General features: G+C 41.0%; 1 protein-coding gene across 4 annotated transcripts in view; it reads right to left on the bottom strand.

Moving 5' to 3' along the window:
* The window catches only part of LOC139450107 (glycine receptor subunit alpha-2-like), a 77,855-nt gene that overhangs the window by 6,269 nt on the left and 47,987 nt on the right, over positions 1 to 23,599 (bottom strand). For 3 of the 4 annotated variants that reach the window (XM_071231755.1, XM_071231756.1, XM_071231758.1), the window contains 3 exons: positions 18,480 to 18,624; positions 4,909 to 4,973; positions 4,375 to 4,442 (listed from right to left, as the gene is read on the bottom strand). In XM_071231755.1, coding sequence (XP_071087856.1) covers positions 4,375 to 4,442; positions 4,909 to 4,973; positions 18,480 to 18,598 — 252 coding nt within the window. In that variant the 5' untranslated portion in view covers positions 18,599 to 18,624. Of the gene's footprint in view, positions 1 to 4,374; positions 4,443 to 4,908; positions 4,974 to 10,946; positions 11,610 to 18,479; positions 18,625 to 23,599 lie in introns of those variants that run through there. The other variant, XM_071231759.1, reaches the window with a different exon arrangement.

The raw sequence follows: 23,599 nt of genomic DNA, 5'->3' as shown, positions 1-23,599 counted from the left end.
ACTCTTTATTCAAAACGGTTTCCATTGCATAAGTCACCACGAGGCCACAGGTAAACTAACGGCAGATGTGCACGACGTATCGACGCAGGTCACATAGGATGCTTTCCGACGGCAAATAAAGGCCCCGACACAAACATATATAATATTCATATCTGTTATTTCAATTTGGAAGAGAAATTTCGTTGAGACATTTCCCAACAGATTCTACTCAACTGAAGCTGTGCTCAGTGTGAGATGTTAACAGTGTATACCCATCCACTCTTCATGTATATTTCACTTACATATACACATACAGCGATAACCTTGAAAGGGACTTGTGTTGTTTTGACACATACAATTTTGAAAAAAATGAACTGAACTGACTTGTATCTGTTTTTTTCATGCTTTTAACCACTGTTAATAGTTTTAGCGTGTGAAATGTAATTGAAAGTCACGATGCGATCAGTTAGTAACTACCACTGCGTCAGCATTAAGGTTCCATAGGCTACATACATCCTGGCACCTGGGACCTGTTCGGATATGCAAACGTGTTTTCACATATTTGATACATAATACATAATATTTTACCCGTCGATCACACGGACTCAGATTCGATAGAACGGACACATGGTGTTTTCTGCAGGAGGCAGAAATATAGATCCATACACGCACGTAGGTTGGAATACATGTATCTCAACAGTCGTAATGTGTTGCGAGTAAGTGCGATTGTGTGACTGTGCGATTGTGTGACTGTGCGATTGTGTGACTGTGCGACAGTGTGACTGTGTGATTGTGTGACTGTGCGATTGTGTGACTGTGCGAGTGTGAGTGGCTGTGTGACTCTGCGGATGTGCGACAGTGTGAGTGAGTTTAAGTTTAAGTCACGTCTATAATATTTCAGCCATAATGTGATTGAACAAATTGTTATACAATATTTATAAAAAACTGTTGACAAAGAACAGTATAATAAATAGCAATATATCACAGATTGACTTAAAACTAGTTGTAGAACATTAAAAATATCTGATTAGTGGGGAATGAGACGACATAAAATTGGGGAGTACTACTGTGTGACTGTGTGACAGTGCGCCATTTGGACTGTGTGACAGTGCGCCATTTGGACTTTGCGAGTGTGCGCAATTGTAACTGTGCGAGTGTATGACTGTGCGCCATTGTGACTGCGCGACTGTGTGACTGTGCGCCATTGTGACTGTGCGACTGTGTGACTGTGCGCCATTGTGACTGTGCGACTGTGCGCCATTTTGACTGTGCGACTGTGTGACTGTGTGACAGTGCGCCATTTGGACTTTGCGAGTGTGCGCCATTGTAACTGTGCGACTGTGTGGCTGTGCACCATTGTGATTGTGCGACTGTGTGACTGTGCGCCATTGTGACTGTGCGACTGCGTGACTGTGCGCCATTGTGACTGTGCGACGGTGTGACTGTGTGACTGTGCGCCATTATGACTGGGCGACTGTGTGAGAGTGCGCCATTTGGACTGTGCGAGTGTGCGCCATTGTAACTGTGCGACTGTGTGACTGTGTGGTTGTGCGACTGTGTGACTGTGTGACTGCACCATTGTGACTGTGCGACTGTGCGCCATTGTGACTGTGCGACTGTGCGCCATTGTGACTGTGCGACTGTGTGACTGTGCGTCATTGTGACTGTGCCACTGCGTGACTGTGCACCATTGTGACTGTGCGACTGTGTGACTGTGTGACAGTGCGCCATTTGGACTGTTCGAGTGTGCGCCATTGTAACTGTGCGACTGGGTGACTGTGCGACTGTGTGACTGTGCGCCATTAAGACCGTGTGACTGTGCGACATTGTGACTGTGCGACTGTGCGCCATTGTGACTGTGCGACTGTATGACTGTTTGACTGTGCGCCATTGTGACTGTGCGACTGTGTGACTGTGTGACTGTGCGACATTGTGACTGTGTGACTGTTTGACTGTGCGACATTGTGACTGTGCGACTGTGTGACTGTTTGACTGTGCGACATTGTGACTGTGCGACTGTGCGACATTGTGACTGTGCGACTGTGCGACATTGTGACTGTGCGACTGTGCGACATTGTGACTGTGCGACTGTGTGACTGTGCGACATTGTGACTATGCGACATTGTGACTGTGTGACTGTGCGACTATGGGACTGTTTGACTATGCGACATTGTGACTGTGTGACTGTGCGACATTGTGACTGTGTGACTGTGCGACATTGTGACTGTGCGACTGTGTGACTGTTTGACATTGTGACTGTGTGACTGTGCGACATTGTGACTGTGTGACTGTTTGACTGTGCGACATTGTGACTGTGTGACTGTGCGACAATGTGACATTGTGACTGTGCGACTGTTTGACTGTGCGACATTGTGACTGTGCGACTGTCTGACACTGCGGCGATGTGACTGTGGAACTGTGTGACTGTGCGACATTTCGACTGTGCGCATGTGTGACTGTTGGATTATGCAACTGTGCGAAAGTGCGACATTGTGATTGCGAGCAAGCGACTGTGCAACTGTGTGACTGTGTAACCGTGTGAATGTTCGTCAGTACGACTGTGTGCCTGTGCGATTATGCGTGACCGTGACTGTGCGACTTTGCACCTGTATGACTGTGTGACATTGTGACTGTGCGACTGTCTGACACTGCGTAGATGTGACTGTGGAACTGCGTGACTGTGTGACTGTGCGGTTGTGCGTCTGTGCGACTGTTCGAGTGTGTAACTGTGTGACTGTGCAACTGTGCCACTATGAGACTGTGTGACATTGCAACATTATGACTGTGTGACCGTGACTTTGACTGTGTGACCGGTTGTGTTCAGATACAGCAAACAACATCTATTACTGTTGTTGATTTCAATTGTGCGGTAGCAAGCAAAGTGATAAACTGTCTTCCAAATGGATTTATATTAAACAAATAAAATCTTCACTTGTGAAACGGATTGGGTACAGGTTGTCCATCTTGGAACGCCCTCTCTATCATATGTTGGACACCCAGTTACAATATCATAACAGTCAGAATGCATGGATAGAGAAGCGGAATGTACTAATTAAGATTAGAAGTAGGTAAAATATGACAGAGTAGTAAAGCTTTGAGTTGGATAAATATACATTTTGACAACATTAAATATCAATTTATGTTCAGGCACTGAGAGATCTTCATTACCATACAAAATCAATTTGATATCTATTGGAGATTTGTTTACAACTATATCATTTAAAAATGTTAACAACTCATTGCGTTTCCACATGCAACGCAAAAGCTTGGAATGTTATTATATCTTTCTTAAACGTTGCCCTTAAGTTTGAGTTTCTTTCACGTAGAGAAGTATTTCACATGCTCAATGTAATGGAAACATTGATTTATGAGAAGATTTTAATCTTGTAACCGGAAGTTGATAATCATCAAAATTTCAGAAATGTGTACCTGTTCTTTGATCAGATTTAAAAGATAAGGTGTTGCTAAATAATAATACATTTAATAAAACAGAAAAAAGTTCACGTTTTTTCAGTCTTTCTGGCTGAAGGGCTTCATAGATGGTACTGGATAGTTCAAATAGAACATGCATATATCGTGTTTTGACAGGATAGTTCTGTACTAGAGCATGCACATTTCATGTTCTTACTGGATAGTTCTATAATAGAACATGCATATGCCACGTTATGACAGGATAGTTCTATACTAGAGCATGCATTTACATGTTAAGCCTGGATAATTCTATATCAGTATACGCCTATATCACGTTATGACTGGATATAGTTCGTTATTTAGTGATTAAGTGAACTCATGACATAGACCTATTCTGCGTGCATGTAAGTGAATTGCGTTGAGGTACACTACACAACACCAACATCAAACAGTGGCCAGATACTATGCACAATGTGTCACTATAACTATTATAGATTTTGAGTGTGCGGTATCAGGCAAAGTGATAAAATTCACGTTTATGAGACCTGTTTCTCACAATATGCTGCACTATGTTCTGAAGCGCAATCGAGGGCGTGTTTAATATTGTTGGTATATTCACCACATACATATAGTCAGTATTGTAGCGTGTTTGCCAAATAATGCTGTCCTTTGACAGGAAGTCGATGATCATCACTCGATTACGATGGCAACCTGGTGCTATGTATTGAACTAGACACGGACGGTGTATAGGGCTTTGCTGACAATACAGTACTTTAGATGACTACTACTTCAGTGATTAACTTATATAGACATGGATTTTCTGCCTATTTCGATCCAAGTAACGGAATATTAATGTCATCAATATTCTTAAGGTTTAATAACACCACCTAGGAACCTGTGTCTAGTTACTATTCTTATGACTTGACCTGAAATACTTGGGAACAAGATGTAGCTACCTACTCTCATTCTGCAGTTGCCACTTACCATGGTCGATTCACTGATGGAATCAAAACTGACGACGTATATCTGCACGGTGACCCGGGTGGCAATATCTGCAAGAACCAAAGACATGTAGCGGCGTGGACGACTGTCAGACAATCACAGTTAGTTCGCTGATGACAGGGAAAATATAAACTACAATGCTTTATGCACACATTTTTTTAAATGTTGTAATATTTCCTTAATCTTAACTCATAACAAGATACACAAACAAAGGAATGGTATTGTCGCTAGCAAAACCATTATACTGATGATCAATTATGCATAGGTTAGATACCAATAATACTTCACAAATGTATCTTCACTTACACTGTCCGAGTTCTAAGAGTAACTAGATACTTTAGTATTCAACTCAGACCCCTCACTCACGACATATGGTCATTCTCTGTGTACGTATGCATGATAATAACACGGAGTTTACTGATGAAAAAATCACGAAAAACAACTCCAATGAATGGCTGTTGCAGCTGACCGACGTTAACGACCTGCCACACACTGACATGCTGACCCTACACTCACCTTCCTCAAAGTTGGGTGGTACGTTAGCATCATAGGTAGCCAGGATCTTCCGAATAGCTTCCTCCCTGAAGTAAATACAAGTATTGCCTTATTCGTAAAACCAGAACTACACACACAATAGCTGTATCTGAAAGATAAATGGACACTGCCTGTAAGTTAACTTTCAAGAGCAATGAAAGAGCTTTGATTAAACTCGATGCATGGTTAAGGAAAATGGTGATGAAAGCTCTTATTGTATTTACAAGCTCACATTAATAAATGAAAATAATATACAATCCAATCTACTATCGTCAAACAATTTCTTAGCTGCAGATATGAAACGATCGTGTTTGATATTAAGCTAGGTAACTGTACTGCTATGTAGTACAGAAGAACTCGGTTCAGCACGAAGAAGCAGCAAGGGCTGCAAGGCGATGCAATTGTGTTATCCCTTTTGATCTTAAAGTGGAGCACGCCTGCCTGTTTGTGTTTATATACTAGTATTTAGATGAAGCATAAGTGGGGCACGTAACGACAATGAACTTTTCTCCATCCTGTGAATCACTTTGGCGTGTCACGTTCAGCTATACACAGTCAGAAATGCAATTCCGCATTTTGAGACGTTGAGTACAATCTATAAGACTCTTGCCCGCTATACATATGTAGTGTCCGCATCATGGCAAAGGCGCCAATACAAACGTGCTTTTAATACACTGATCTTTGAATTAGAAGGTCTTGGCTAAAAGCCCAGCTCATTCCTTGTTGTGGGAATTGCCGTGTACACCTGCTCGTGGATTACCATATGATTACTGAACATCAGAGATAGATTAACAAGTTCATGAAGTAACGATAATCCTATCGCTCCATACAGTCGTACAGTGCTCTACAAGAATGATATCTTGCCCACGAGGTTCGTAACCGATTGGAAGGAAAGCACCGTCACCTGTACTGTCTCCTTGTCAGTATCATAGTTGAAGGGATCATTTGGCCCAAGCCTCTAAGAAAGTGTTTTTGGTTTTTTAGTTTATTTTAATTGGTGACGTCAGCCGGAAGTTGAATACATTTAACTGACATCTTTTTCGTGTTGAGCGGTGCGTACGCAGCTTTCTGAACACGACTTAACATGGCGACCCTTGTCCACGTTTGTTTTCACACCATCCTGGGGCGAAGTAACTTGGGAACACTGACCAACAGAAATGAGATAAACTTTGTCTTGTAATTAATGACGAAATGTAGGCATCTTGTCGGGGTCGCATTAGTGAGTTAGTCATTGTTTGTCATCGTGTTTGTCAGGTAATCAGAGGGACTGAGTGGTTCCACCACTAACTACTTTAAAGTCACAAACTTAGCATCAGGTGAACGATGAAACAGGCACGTACATTGTATGTATGTTGGTTGTACCATGGAGCATGGATGACAAGGAGGGCATGGGGGTTATATAATATACAGTTTAGTGGATTGAAACATATCGCTAATTTCTGCTTTGAGAATATAAACTGAACATCAAGTGTAGAAATTGTACACACATATGTACATGTAGTTTGATAGTTGGTGTTTATTCAGTCAGCGTCCCAAACTCAGTTCACAATAAACAAAAGTCAATGGAGTTTCATTTACGACCTCAAAGCTGTCAAACGGTATTTATATTTTCAATATTATAGGCATGTAGATATATGTATACATCAAAATATGAACAACAGAAAACGGATCTACATCAATTTTAGTCAAATCATCCACAAAAGCAGAAATACGAACATCATTTCACTTCGGGATCTAGGTTTCAATCAAACTATTGCAATTAGGGTAATTCAATAAATGACATCCGATTAGTGACCACAAGTTATATCTGATCATCATAGCTCATGACGCCTAATGATTTGTTGAAAGCCAAATGAAATCGAATCCTTGCCTTGCTGTATGAGGAATATGTTGTGGACATAACTGCAAGGTGCCATCTCCATTAACTATTCCATTGCACTTACTTGCTTTGTTGGTGAACGAACATAAGCGAATAATTAGATCATCATCATGTTTCAACATCATCTTAATAGAACACGCTTAAAATATAGAATTACATTGGGACTGCTCATATATCAGGGGCATAGTAGCTATTTCATGATCATACTCTCCATAGTTTTCATCGTAGAATACGTGTTGTTTTTCAATGTTTGGCTTAACCTACAAACAATTGTCAGTAGCCAGAGGGATTGTGTAAATCCTGCTTGGCTACCATGCAGGAAGCAGATGTACAGTAAGTCCCCATGGTCCCAAGGATGATGGCCTAACTGTGGTTGCCGGTGTTCTATAGCCCATGTTTATAATGTATTGTCATGAGTAATCACATTTTTATAGTTACATGCTAGTTTAAAATCTATATCTTTGTTAATCTAGTGACATTACTGTCATTTGCCGACAGGTTTTATAGTCTTTGTTTATGTGACTAAACATCTCACTCACTCACTTAATGATTACATAATGTAGAACACTGCTGTTTAAGCAGCAGCATTGAAGAGGATAAACTTCAGGAAGATTCAACGGACTTATCTGCCAACTCAATGTCTATATCCTCCAGTCACGTACTTTCGTTCGTAATCTGTTTTCGGTCAGCCATTTTGAATTCCGTTTTTCACTCGGACTGACAATATGCTGCGATTCAAGTTCAAGAAGGTAAGCAGATACAAGATTTGGTAGATATGACCTATTACACGTGTGTATACTTATGTCAAAATGTCTAGTCTGAAAATTTAATTTTTGACATAATCATAGTTCCGATAATTTCGATGGAACCTGCCATCTGCATGTTTACACATAGCTTTAAACAATCACATGACTTATCACGTGATTCTGATCGCAATGTTTTTTTAGATATCGAAAGCCGGGCCATGTCTTACTTTTGTGAAATTAGAACTGCGCGATGTAAAAAGAAATCCCCAAATGTAAGGTATTGTATTTTACAGGTTTTGAAGAATGGTCAGGCGACTGAGAAAGGGAAATACCACCAATAGTCCTCCGAGACCCTAGATATAGCTAATATAACTGTACTTGATGGAATGTCGGTGAGGAAGGCTGCACTATCTTTCTCTGTTCCGTTTGCCACCTTGCTTGATTGCACCAGTGGAGAAATCGGAATAGACTGTCTGAAATCCCTGGACCTCTGCTATCAATTGTGGAGCCAAGACATTTAGTCATCCACGTTCAAGCCATGGTTGATTTGGGATACTGTTATTCACGTACGGAGGTGGCAACTCTTGCCACTGACTTAGCTATTCATATTGACAAGTGATCCAAAGAAGACAAGCCATTGTCCATTCAGTGTTTTTTTAAAATAATTTCATCAAACGTAGATGAAAAGGAGTAGTGGAGCAGCACACCCCACTCTACATTGTATCATCCAACCATGTCACACCGAGAGCCGTCACCAATCCCATGTCAAGTACAATGACCATACTTGACACCTAGAGCAGCAGGAAAAATCTCTGATTCCGGATTGTCAAATTCCGAAGTTTTTTGTTATTACCTGGAGCACCACTTTCTGAAATACAGTGTCACTGTGTCTACTGACTGTCCCATTCTCTTTCTTTAAGATGAACATAGGTCCTATATCTCTACCTTTGATAAACTTTATTATTATCATAATATTATTATGTTTGTCTTGCCAGCACATACATCCCACGTCTTGCAACCTATGGATGTCGGATAGTTCGGTCCGTTTAGCATGGTTTACAACAACGTTAGATACAAGTTCATGCCCGACCATGTTTCCGGCTCATTAAGCAGACATTCAATGTCTCATTTGGTCTCATTGGAGTATTCGTTATCATTGACACCAGTGAATCCCCAGGCCTCTTTCAAGGCATGTGACATTTATCCTTTTGACACGCTGGCTGCTATGACCGGAATTAACTTTGCCTCTTCAACTGTTTTTCAAGAGGAGCAATCAAGTGCCGTGATGAAGGAGGTAGGAGACATCCACTAGTCTACAAGGGACAGGTTGGAATGAGGCAGAATAAACCTGACCCCAACCCGAGGATGTGTGTCAATTATGTTGGTGTCGTGGGCCTAGTGCACGCACCCTTCCTGTCACGTTTGGGTCCATGTGAAAGTGTGTACCCCTGTGAGGGTTGTACATGTGCACTCTGAGTTCTGTCGTCCATGTCACGATGAAAAAGAAGAATGAATTAATAGGACACCTGAGAAATGTACATATGTGCAGAATCTTTGAAAACGTTGGGATTGGGGCCGTTTTTGTATTCACCAGTACGACCATTTTGTAAATTGTACATATATTTGTAAAATCACTCATTTCATGGATCACTTTAAAAAAAACAAATGTAGTATGTCGTTGGTAGTAAATTGACTGAGAGAGGATTATCTATGGTATCCCACCCTTTTAAAATGCTGGTTCCGCCCTTGTATATCCCATATTAATATCAGCGTCAATAGCCAACTCTTTTAGTGGCTTTATAGTTTGGGTTGGAAGGAAACCTATTAGCATAGCACGTGCCTTTGTAAATATGCACGCAAGGAATGTGATTGATGTCATGTTGGCGGAGGACGATCAATCGACTGTGCAACAACGAAGGCAGTTATGGGTGAGACATCCCCTGATGCACAGTGCGGAATGATTTCCAAAATGATATCATTTGTGAATGAACATTAATAGACGCATTTTCTGGAAAGACATAATAAACACGAACATATAGTGGATTACTACCCACAGCGTTGGGAGAATACTTCAGTAATATACACGACGTAAGCAGGGAAAAAAATGATGATTGGAAATTGAACAATCTAAAATATGATTGCATGTTTTCACAATTCTAAATGACCAAGAAAGATTGTCATGGAGCTTTAAAATACATGGTCAAATAAGGTCTTAAAATGGAAGGCTGTATAGTTGAACCACTACCGGGGCAATAGCTAACTGACATATATATGATTAATATAAAGAACTACATTAATCAAAGGTGAAAGACTTTATGAACATAGTCACATGCAGCCTGATTACCACGGAATGCCGGCGTGATTGACACATTTTATTGACGGCCAATTACTATTATCAGTTATATCATTTACAAAGTTCAATAATGGTACCGAGTGCAGTTGGGATAATACTAATCTGTCGATGAGTACAGAATACGAATTGATGTTTATTCGACATAAACAAGTGACAAATCATGCTATTTTTAGTCTTCCTACTATTGTCTACACATGTTCCTAGCCGTTCTGACCATGGAGTATCCTCGTGGGAGCGGGAATGGGATTTTCGTTCTAGACGGATGTTTTATATTTCCGTGTTGAAAAGAGGTAGCCCAACTTTTGTTTCGGGACCCATCACACGTTATTTCCAGAGCATCCTGCATACGAGTGTGTATAGCTTGTTAGTGTTAATCTTGAATTTAAAAAAAAATAATTAAATAAACATCTCAGCTGACCCCAAACAACACCATACCACCACAACCCAATACATGTACACACGCAGACATACTATAACATGGTTGGTTCCTAATCTTGTTAACAAGTTAACAAGAAGAACCATTTAGGAGTTATATAGTGTCTGTTTGCATTTGGTTGGTAGTTTTCAGCTCGTTTATTAAAATAGAATATTGAAATAGAATGTTGTATGGCCTGCAAATGACCTTAGAAATCCTTTAACCCAACAAACATAACTATTAATAACACTGTCCGTACAATTATGACATAACGTGTCAAACTTTATTGCGGTTTAGGATAACTAGTCTGGATAACATATTACTTAGATGTCAATATCTGCCCATATCTAATCAGTGCTTCCTACATATGGTATTCGATAGATGGATGTTTGGTTGTTTTAACCTTTCTGCAGACTCACGTTGGGTCTATTTCCAACTGAAATCAGTGCGGTAGTTAACAATATGTTAGCACACATAAACACTTAGTACTGCACAGGAAGAAAATGCACATCAGGTCTAGATATAAAACAGATATACATGGCAATATGTGTTACTTTGTGTTATCGTCTTTGATCAACAGATGGATTTACTAAAAGCATGCCAAAAACATTGATACATAATGCTTACGAAGGATGCACGGGGTTAGCGACAAAGTCATCATGGTTGGTTGGTACACCGACTACACCACTAGAGCAGAGGGCGAGGATGATGATGCACACGATGGTGACGATGACGGTCATTGTTAGTGTCTATGTCGACAGTAGCATGAGTGTGGAACAAACAGACGAAGAGGATGGCTCCGTGTTGTCTTCACCTGTCCAGGAACCAGAAGTTAATTATCCAGGAGTCAAGAAGTGGGTCTTGAAAGAAACAACTCGGCTTCCAGGAATAACACGCGGAAGAACAATGGCCGAGGGTATGTCGATCACCTCTTCCCCTTGCCCTAAGTGCAGATGGTTCGTCTAAATATGAAAACAAAGCTGATGAGGTCCTGCCTCGCCGTGAAGTGAAATGCTATCCGTGTGAGATGTAGCATGAGCAGTGTGCTCCATTCACAACCCGCCTACAGCACCTACATTACAGCAGTAGTGTATCTTGCGGTGCAGCGGCCGCCCGCTGTGCGATGTACAGTCAGCCATCTGTCACAGTTTAGAAGCACCGTCCCCTGTTGCGCCGCCGCATATATGCTACCATTCCTACTGTATAACTACTGCAGCTGTTCACTGTATCGACCAACAATTACATTCAGCACATTATCGCAGGCCAAGGTAATCTATCCAACTGTCTGCGAGATATTTATCCAGATCTGATATGCCTGCTAGATTCTCTAGAACTGAAAAGTTCTTGAAGCGACCTTGCACATACAGCATAATATATAGTGAAGACTCTATCTTGATACCACTATTAAGTGCCCAATCATGTCAGTCTGGCTTTCATAATAGCTCTACATTGATAATGTCATTAGCCTTGCGTTAACAACAGTTCAGTTATCAACTTATTAATCATCACCCATGGCTTCAATCGCAACTAACAATCTATACTCAACTGGCGATCAGCTGGTGTAGTGTTCTAACATGTTATTGTATTTTTTATAAATTGATGTAGGTCACATGAACTACCATATGGATTGACAAAGTAATTGATTACGAATAATGTCCATAATGTCTGGCTGGCTTCGCTATCATATTTAAGCTCTGTAGATTTTAGTCGATAGACGATTGTGAATCATATTGGGGATTATCGTTTGAACGACGGTATATGAACATCCGTATATACTTGCGTTGATATCTGTACATAGTCTCTGTGTACTACCTGCACATCCTAGCACGGAGCTATAATGACCGCTTCAGACCAGCTGTTGCCAGTGTTGATGAAGCTTTCATCTACACATCACAACTCTACTAGCGGAAACAAACTGTGCTTCATATAATGTGGTGTAAATAATGTGTTATTAAAAGTAACAACATATCATTTGTCACTCGTCTCATCAATGTTTTATCTAAACAAATTCAATGACAAAAGCCATATCTGGTAACAGCAGCACGCCCGACAAGAGGGGCATTAGAACAACTCAAATAACAATGTCAATATTGGGGGTGACCACTATTTGCGTTGATATAGACGAGGCAGCGGCCGTGCACTGAATACCTCAGATGATTGAATGTTATAATTTCAGTTGTCAACCAAAGATTGGCCCAACTTAGTTAGTATAGCCGGATGGTTCTGGCACTGTCAAAAGCGTCGATCCATTTCATCCATGGCCTGTTTTCTCGCAGTACAACAATGGTATGCTCAAAAAGTAAGTTACAATTCGTGCAAGGTGCGGGCGGGCATTATCTTGCTGAAACGTGACGTTACGTCTATGCATTTGCACAAAGGACAGAATATGATCTCGAACGAAGTTGTCCAGGTAGCGTACACAATGATGAGTTTTGTTCTCCCATGAATTGTGATGCTGTCCCATACCATTACACTTCCATCCCTAAACTGAAACGACGTTGAGTGACGAAGGCGTCGCTAAACCCTTCATCTGGACGCCTGTAGACGCCTGACCCCCAAGCCCGGATACGGTTGCGTACAGTTCTGCCAATAACTGGTCTCAACCAAGGAATTGTCCGAGTTTTTAATGTCGCAGTTTACTGTGGATTCCGTAGATTAATCAACCGAATATGGTTGTGTTCTTGACGTGACGTCACACATGGACGACCAGCACGTGTCAAGTCATGAGTGTTTCTCTGCTGAAGATAACGTCTTCAAAAGAGAGATGACATTGTGTTTCGGTGAACATTAAAATGTCTGGCAACTTCGTTTTGTGCAATTACTCTTAGCAGCACAGACGGGGCGCGTAGACGTTGATTTTCACAAGCCATGCCATTGCATAAACGTTATTTACGCTTCAACAAATGTCATTTTTGAGAAACAGATAGCTAAACAATCACTGTGTGCTGTTCACATTAAGAAAACAGGTGTATTATGCTTCCAACAAACTTGCAAACACTCACATTGTGCGCCGTGCATTAATATGCACAGGCAAATTGTTAATCACGACCTAAAAGTGGAAGAGATGTCTTCATGTGTATGTGTTGAAAGTTGCATCATTCAATTTCAGAATATATTTATTTGTATGAAAAACAGTTACTTTTTTCCGTTAGCAAGATTGTCTATAGTTGTTAAAAGTGTTTAATAATGTAAGCACGATTTGAAGACACTTATCAACGACAAATCTATGTCGGAAACTACAATGCTCAAGTTTAATAGATATCAGTACTTTTATGTTTGTCAAGACACAGGCGTAACCTCCATTTATATTTTACTTAGCCTATTTTTTTTAATGTACATGAAATCAGTTCACTTTTGTCAATCGACACAGGAATCTTTTTTGCTCTGTTGATGGACATGTAGCAGTTTGAGTGCTGAAATATTACCAAGGATTGTGTACATCACGAAAATGAGAGAATCCAATTATCCATAAACAGGAACAACGAATATATTATACTGGAAACTGTTGGGTTTGTCATGTCTTTGATTCCAGCATGGCATTTTGGAATCCTCCATTCTGATTGGTCCGTAATTCGGTATCGAATCTACGTTGGACCATAGTTTGCTACTCTTGAAACCTCTAAATTGTAAGTACACTCGGTATATCCTCTAAATAACTTCTTTATAATTACTTTATAGCCCTGATATAAAAGTCAAAGCACTAGATCATCATATTGTATGCATTGATTGCGGTGACAAATGGGCTATTGAATACATTGATAATGGTAGGTCACTGTTATAACTGCCCAAATATATTTTAATAGTGATAGGTCATGGGTATAAATGCCGTTTTGTACCCATTGATAGTGGCAGGTCACTTGTATAAATGTCTAATTGTTTTCTTGAATAGTGATATTACTCAAGGAATAATTGAATAAATGATATTATCGTATAAGGTTGGTCACTGTTGGGTTATAAATAATCGTAATATATTTTAATAGTGGTAAGTCAATGGTATAAAAGAACGAAAATATGTATAATTTAATAGTGGTAGGTCACGGTTATAAATGATCGTATTATAAACTTTAATAGAGACAGGTAGCTGGTATAATGTCTATGTTGTATATTTTAAGAATTATAGGTCAAAATGGGGTATACACGAAAACATTTACCAGGGTATTGGGCAGGTTTCACACGAGTGTATAACAGGCATGTCTCTACCTAAGGGTGGAGGGTAATTCCCCTGGTCCATATTTTCATATTACAAGATGAAATACCTCTACAATAACACATGCCATTGCAATTGGCGGGAGGCACATATGCTTCAGGTATAGTCGGTCTGTCTCAGGAGGTATCAGTATCTCCATATCAACAACTTGCGTACCGCATACTCCTACATCAAATCTGTGATAATGTTCATTACTCGGCTCCCACAGACATGATGTCAGGTAATCACACCGTGGTCAATGTTGACCTCCAACCATCTTCCCGAGGCAAGAGAGTTAACTGACTATAAAAGTCCAGTTTCCACCCTTGCCGAACTAGGCTGGTATTATGGAGTTACATTTTGGCTGAACTGTCGAGTCTATGCATAGTCCAATCAAAATCGGGCAACGAATTTCGAGCAGATTTCGGTCGATTGCAAGATTTGCAAAGCATGTGCACCACCAACTTCTTGCCAACAGATATTTTCCAAATCTTTTCATGTTTTTAATCAAGGTGCTCACGTGATTTGATGCACTTCGCGATGTAAGGCCCGTTTTATCACAATATAGATCTTGATTATCGATCAGATCGTCCTGACTGGGCGCCGCCATTTTGTTTGAAACAAATGCAAGTGATACGAGAGGTGGAACCTGATTGGTCCATAGGAGAGGCTTAGAAGGGACATAACTCGTAATAACCGCTAGCGGCGATCGAGCTCAGGAATTCCAGCCTAGTTCGGCAAGGGTGGACACTGGACTTTTAAAGTCAGTTAACTCACTTGCCTCGGGAAGATGACCTCCAACAGGCATCAATGTTAACCTCCCACAGACATCAATATTGACCTATCACAGACATGATGTCATGTAATCACACCGTGGTCAATGTTGACCTCTCACAGACATCAATGTTGACCTCCCACAGTCATGATGTCATGTAATCACACCGTGGTCAATGTTGACCTCTCACAGACATCAATGTTGGCCTCCCACAGACATCAATGTTGACCTCCCACAGACATGATGTCATGTAATCACACCGAGGTCAATGTTGACCTCCCACAGACATCAATGTTGACCTCCCACAGACATGACGTCATGTAATCACACCGTGGTCAATGTTGACCTCCCACAGACATCAATGTTGACCTCCCACAGACATGACGTCATGTAATCACACCGTGGTCAATGTTGACCTCCCACAGACATCAATGTTGACCTCCCACAGACATGACGTCATGTAATCACACCGTGGTCAATGTTGACCTCCCACAGACATGATGTCATGTAATCACACCGAGGTCAATGTTTACCTCCCACAGGCATCAATGTTGACCTCCCACAGACATGATGTCATGTAATCACACCGTGGTCAATGTTGACCGCCCGCAGACATGATGTCATGTTATCACACCGTGGTCAATGTTGGCCTCCCACGGACTGAAAGACACACAAAAAAACCACACGTACACACAAGCACATACAGATACACATACACATTGGTTTACAGAGAAGAGAAAAGGGAGAACGTATGGTGGACGTATGTTGGGAAAGAGAGAACGTAATTTAAAGGTGGCAGGATGGGAGGAAAGTAACTGTAGAAGATTGGTATCTAAGCATACACTAATGTAATACCAAATTCTGATCCAAAACTGTACATTTCAAGGAATATTCTAAGTGTCTCCCCGGCCACCTGCGGAACGACTATATCGTCGCGACATTATGATGTTGACCTTTGTAGAGCAATTGTGTTTACTGGCCGTGTTGGTATCGCAGGCACAAACAACTGATCGTGTTTGTGTGTTTAAAGGCCATTAACTGTGTGATCATGTTGTGATCCTGAATAAAACAAATATACGCAGTGGTGTAGATGTATTCCTTAGAAGCTGATATAACATGTGTTCAAGTCGGACATAATCCGACGTTGTCATGATTACGCACAGAATTCTATTTTACGCTTTCGACATACATGTATTTCAATCAGGAAGTAATACTGCAAAGTCATATTGTCATTTAGCAGGCTATCATATGCAACATGTGTCTGTAAAAAAAATGAGCAAGCTGCTTATTACAGATAAATTCAGAAAAAATATCACATACCCATTTTGCAATCGTTGTTGACAGATCTCTGAAAGAAGGTACGTTCTTTCTCCGAGTAAGGGCGTATGTCATAGGCGAATATCTTAAGATCCGTCAGGGGTTTTACTGAGTTAAGTCGGAGTTGATCAGAGTTCCAATGACATAATGGCAGCGGCGAAGGGACTGACGACACACCACATATATCGTGAAGTGTACCATCGATTAAACAGACAACTAACAGTAAGACAGACAGTTAAGTCCGATGGGCATACAAGTGGTTGTATGTATACAGCTGGAAGGGGACTATAGTGCCCGCCGCCGTCAGGACCTGTCCGTTGTCTGAACCTGCACAAGACAACCTGTAATCACCAGGGGGCTCTTTAGCGTTGCTAACAGTTATCCATACAAACCCAGCCAGTCAACTCGTACATCACTTATACACGATTTCGTCAAATGAAAACCCTTACAAACGTTCAGGTTTATGTCCATGCACCAAAACCTGTTTAAGACTCATTTCGAATGATCTAACTCCGAAATGCTCACTATTTCTAAGTTTAAAGGCAAGAAATTAAAGCATTAGGACTAACCAATTCATCAACAACTCTCGTTGGTATAACCTGCTGCTGTGTGACCATGGAGCCTGCAGGGCTGGGGATGTTACATTTATCACCGTTACGTTTCACTGTATTCTCATTTTCTGAATTTTTCTCTTTACATTTTGTTTTGGTCCGCGTGTTAAAACCACGATGACAAAGTTTACACTATGTCGAGTATCGGCATGGTAAAACATGGACGACTGATGACAGGTCCCTGGGGAAATAGAACACAGTTATCTGAGAGAGAGAGAGAGCAATTTTCTATAAGGGCTGGTGGCAGTATTTCCCATAGTTCGGAAACAACTTACAGCTGATTGTACAACTCTTGGCTCAATACAGCTGACCATATCTTTTCGAATTGGAAGCTAAAGTTGTTTTCCATTCCCTGTGATGAATAATGAAGTTTTTGTGATTACAGGTAGTAGACCATCACCCTGATGGGTTCTGCAGACTCAGGATTAGGTTTCTGCACAATTACTAATCAATGTATTCATCCAGGGCTGCAGTTCACATGGAAATGTCCACTTCGTGAGCCATACAACTCTGTTAGATTAAAACAATTGATAGCACTAAATACTACAATTAAGGCACATATAACACAAATGCATTATTTCCCATTCATTCCCTAATCTTGATAATACATTTCCATAAAGCCCTCATTAGCTTATTAGTACAGTATAGACAAGGAGCAGATTGTGTCGATGTCACACATATGTTCAGTTATTAAAAACGTCAGTAGTTGTATCATCCAATTTGTGCACATTAGTATTCACATTCGAGATGTCAGCCAGTACTGGATGAATGAGTGCTCTGGTGCGTGCAAGTTGTGTGCGAGCAAGTTGTGTGCGTGTTTTATGCGTGTGTTCTGTTGTGTTGCACTGCTTGTGTGTGCGTTGCAATAAACAATGTATATAGGAGAGCATATCACAATTTATTTGAATTTAATAGTCGAATGTGTTTACATTTTATCACTTTACATTTGCTGGTGTTTCCAGACTTAAGATATGTTTATGAAAAGCTCACAATTGTAAATTGATAACGTTGATGATACTGTTTTTCACAATGATATGCACTTATCCAAATTTATTCAATTGTGTCATCAAATTTGCATATGTCCATATATAAAAAGTTAATGTGTTGTTTCCGATCTGTTGCATACTTCATTACATAACTAAACTACTAAATACAAGTTTGTGAAGCCTAAAGCCTTATTCAAACTGTCTAAACATGTGTCATATGGAAAGTGCTATTGATCATGCTCTTCAATCATGTCAGTCAACTATGCTTAAACATGAAAATCTCACCTGAGAGAAATGGTGGCGGTTTCGTTGAGAGGCGGGTCGTTTTGCAGGCTGTGGGAAAGTACCAGCCAGCACAGGAAGCTGCCTAGGAATATCGGCGGGGGTAACCAACTCTCCCCCATTATCTAGGTCACACTCAAGGGCACTCCTGAAATTGACACATTGTGTTATATTTGATAATATATAAAAAACATTGAAATGAATTGTATGTGTATATTTATACCTATATAACAACAGTTAACAAGTGTCAACCATGCGAAGAGCCCAGACTCAGTTTATCAAGGAGCGGCTATCTGAACGACCACTGCATCGAGTTTATGTGCAGTGTGTTGAGAAGATCCGCAACTCTGCAGAGTCCTTCGCTTGGATGGAGTCGGCTGGTCTGAAAAGTGAATATGAAGGCTTTCTGTTTGCTGCTCAGGACCAGTCACTTCCCACTCGAAACCGTCAATGTGTAATTTTGTATCCAAATGTAAATATGAAATGTACATTATGCAGTGAATTTAATGAGACTGCCCAAAGCATTGTCAGTGGATGCCCAGCTTTGGCACAAACACAGTATCTTAAGCGACATGATGGTGTAGCTCGATCATATTATTACCGAGGTCCATTCATGGTACGACCCAGAATATGAGTGAGTGAGTTGTGTTTAACGCCGCTTTTAACAGTATTCCAGTTATATCACGGCGTGTAGGCTTAATGTGGGAGGAAGGCCCGAAGTGATGCATGCCTCAGACGTTTACCACTTCGGTGAAACCCACCAGCACGGGTATGGTGCTGATAAACATAGATACATGATTGGGGCGAACCGGTATTCGAACCCACAATCATAGGTTTCTGGCGTCCCAAAGGGAAGCAACTCTGCACAGCGAATCGCGGCGCCTTAGACGACTGGGCCACCCGTGACCCCCCAGAATTATGAAGAGGGCGTCATGGAAAATGATAAATACAAAATTCTTTGGAATAGGCCCATATACAGCCTCAGACGTATCCAGGCCAACAAACCTGATCTTGTCCTTTTTATTAAATCCATTGAAATCATTTATATTATTGAATTTTCTGTCCCTTTTGACACTAATGTGATTGACAAGATTCAGGAAAAACATGGGAAATATGCGGACCTCGCTTTCGAAATGTCACGCCTGCAACCAAAGTACCAAGTTGTCCGACTCCCCATTGTTCTCGGTACCTTAGGTTTCAAATTGGTATCTCTCAATCTGTTGACTGACATTGGGAGAGTACCCGGGTTTGCTACCAGGAATACAATCTGGGTAATGCAGAAGACTGCATTGTTGGGGAGTCTTCACATTCTCCGAAAAGTTCTGGGTGGGTTTGACTAGGCAGCGCTTCCTGGGAGAAGTCCCATTCGCTGTCTGGGCTGCGTGTACAAGGGCATGGGCCCTGAACTTATGATGAACCTAACCAGCCTGACTGTGCCAGGATCACCCAAACCCTCTTTGCTGCCTTTTTTATTTTAATCTGTAAATAATAATAATAATAATAATAATAATAATAATAATAATAATAATGATGATGATGATGATGATGATAATAATGATAATAATAATAATAAATATAGTTGCAAGCAGCGATGCGGGCTCCAAGCGATATCAAATAGAAGTGGTGATGCTTGTTTACATTCATGGTAGTGCATTTCACAATATCTCACTTTGGTTATACAGAGAACTAAACCAATGAGTTTTTCATGGCTCAAGGTGATTACTTTTAAGACAATTATCACAGCTGACTCATAAGTCACTTCCGGTCTCGGGTAGGATATATGCACTACTGTACACTCTTATACATATTATCTTTCCTGAGTGCCCATTGAAGCAATTAGAATTTAGGTGGTTATGGATCATGTGTTCACAGTTTGTATTAACCGAGAAAAGCGATGGGGTCAAACGCAACCAAGAGACCTGATGAACAATGCAGTTTACTGAGTGCATTGACTGGTACAAGTAGGTCAATCACCGCGATACAGCGCTACTGCTGTCTGGCTACAATGTTACAGTGGCTGGCTGGCCCTTACCATGAAATACACCTTGTCAGTGCCGGCCGAAGCAAGGTTTGGGCGCTTATACACAATATGTTCGAAGTTTATTTGTCCATGGGGCTATACCATCGATGCACAACCCTGTATCACTGCCGAGGATACCACCGTCGGACATAGCCAAATCAGCATGTTGAAATGTTGTACGCACATGCTTTCTATAGATAAGTAAGTATGTCTCTTTGCCACTAGTGAAATCGGTAAACCATAGGAATAACACAGTTGCAGTTCACCAGGGAATAAGGTACAGAATCACAGAACAAACGTCACGTTGTCCTGTATTATGCAAAGAAATGCGTATGCATTTTGGAGTTGATAGCATTTTCAAACAACAAACAGGGTTTGTTTGTAAATTTATACTGCTGCTTCTTTCAGTGTCTTCAATGAACCAGTTGGAAACGTCATAAAATCGCTTTGTCTCAGCCAGCCCCCCCTTACCACTCGAAATAACATTTTAAAAACGTCAGATCAGTTTGGTATATGTATGATTCGGATGAGTAAATACTAAAAAGTGCCTAGTCTGACAGTTATTGGATGATCTGCTGAGGTACAATAGGTTCAAGTATGTTGTTATAGATGAATCCTGTTTAATGTTTCTTCCCTTCTATGCCGCTACAATTAAACATGGCTATGGGCAAGCCCAGTGTACATACACACACGAAATTTGGTCGAAATCGGACCAGTAGTAGCTAAGCTATAATCCGAAAACCATACCATAGAACACAGTTGCAGTTGACCAGGAAACAGGGCACAACATCACATCACATCACAGTATCACCGGGTCGGTACTAATTCAAGAAATAAGTATGCCTATTGGAGAAGTCCGTTGTGAGCACGTTATCAGTGTTCTAAGTAAATTGAAATGCTGTGAACGGGGCTTATTCCGAAATTTTACTGCAGCTTCTTTCACTGCTTCAAATATAGATTTCTATAGTCCGTTTCTTCTTGCCACCAGCAGAATGTACACTGTATCTCACTAACACTTACAACTGTTCTCGGCACCCCACAGCGGATGAACACAATCGCAGTTCCCTGAAAATTATACGCAAAGTCCACGTACTTGTTTCTGTAATCCACAAACCTATACCACAGGTTTACCGACAATACTATAGCGTATATAGTAAGAATATATAAGCTATCCAACTTTCATTCACAAACTCACCTCAAATCCCACAGTCTGAAAGAGATTTATGAATGAGGTGTTCACGGTCGTGATCATGTTTTGACTGTAGAACCCCACACGTGGCTATCGGACGAACCCGCTACCAGCAGCTTAATTAACACGCTATATCGCTACCGTTGTTTCGCTATACCTTTTCCGTGGCTCAGGCTCGATATTCACTCGACTGACCCATCCACATGGGTCAAAGGCAAAGTGAGGTCAATCACATGCATGCTCAATTCTTGGCTTACTAAGCGATGCTTACCTATTGACGTTGTGTATCGTGAATTCGCGCCAATTCCTGCAACGCAGATATGATCAAGTGACATCTATCGCGCACGAGACAAGCAATTACATTGCCGACTTGCCGAGAATACCACGTTAATCCATGAATTATCTTCCTTATGTGCATTAATTCAAAATGTCATTCAAAGACTTTGCACTACATATTTACCGTTTGTTTCGGTCGAGAGGAGGATGGGGGCCACACAGTCAATAAACGACCTGGGAAACAATACAGTTTACTAAGCGTATCGCCTGGTGCCAGTTTCCGCGTTATAACGCTACCGTTGTCTCGCTATACCGTTACCGTGACTCGTGCACCAGTGTGCTATTGGTGTAGCAAATACACTATACCGTCAAGGTGTGTATTGTCAAATGGGGTCAGACAGTCAGTGCATGACCTTGCATGAGTGCTGGGAATACAACTTTCAGACATAACCGAATCATCATGTTGACACGTGATTTCTATAGTCCGTTTCTGCAAACGTTAACTTCTGGCCTTAGGCAGTAAGTCTCTGCGGAGATCCGTAAACCATAGCGATAGAATACAGTTGCAGTTCACCAGATAACAGGGGCAACAATAATCACATCACAGAGCTCACCGGGTCGGTATTGATTCAAGAAATAAGTATGCGTATTGGAGTAGGCCCTTCCGAGCACGTTCATTGGTATTGATTAAAAAGCTGTGAACGGGGCTTATGCCGAAATTTTACTGCAGCTTCTTTCACTGCTTCTTAAAGTATATTTCTATAGTCCGTTTCTGCTTGCGTTGTTTACACGCAGTATGTACACTCAATTTCACTGAGACTGACAAATGATCTTGGTAGTTGATAGCGGATAAACACATTTGCAGTTCGCTGAAAATTACTAAAAGCCCACGTACTTGTTTGTGAAATCTACAAACCGACACCACAGGTTTACCGACAATACTATAGCGTGTAGCGTCAAGAGAAAGGACGCTTCTTTCAGTGTCTTTACTGAACAATTTGAAGTGTCGTAAAATATCATTGTTTCTCCCACAAAATGACATTCGCAGAGTCATGTCACAGTTTGGTGTATGTTGGACTTGGGTTTTTGTGAATGCATTTCAATATTGAACTGCATATTTAAATACTAAAGAGTGCCTAGTCTGACAGTTATTGAATGATCTGGTTAGGTACAGGTTAAAGTATGTTGTTATAGATGAATACCTTTTCATTTTTCTCTTCTTAGCCTTCAATGCGATTTGGTCAAAGAGTTGCCTCTTTAACATGTTGTAACATCCTTCTCAATTGAGTTACAGTCAAACGGTTTGGTGTTCTGGAATCGCCAGGACATTCAGGTATCAGGAAACGCATGACTTTTGACCTAAGTATGTTTTCTCGGAAGTTGTTAGTATGGTACTTGGACACAAAGTATGGACAGTTTGGAAGCTTTTGAGCTGGTAGTTTGAGCTGAGCAGATTTGGAGAGACAAGTACTGAGAAAGAGAAAGAAAATGGTGAAAGAAAGTGCCAAAACCGTTAAATCCAATATGGCTGCCAAACGGTGCGTTGTAGCTACCATGGTCCTGCAGTACAAAATGATGGGCATATGATTGCGCTGCCGCATGGCAAATCTGGAAGTCACTGGACAATTAGTTTCGAAG

This window comes from Haliotis cracherodii, unplaced genomic scaffold, assembly GCF_022045235.1.
Source record: "Haliotis cracherodii isolate W230 unplaced genomic scaffold, xgHalCrac1.p SCAF_8, whole genome shotgun sequence".
Lineage (NCBI taxonomy): Eukaryota > Metazoa > Mollusca > Gastropoda > Lepetellida > Haliotidae > Haliotis > Haliotis cracherodii.
The sequence above is the reverse complement of the archived record's forward strand: the minus strand, read 5'-3'. Positions and strand labels throughout refer to the sequence as shown.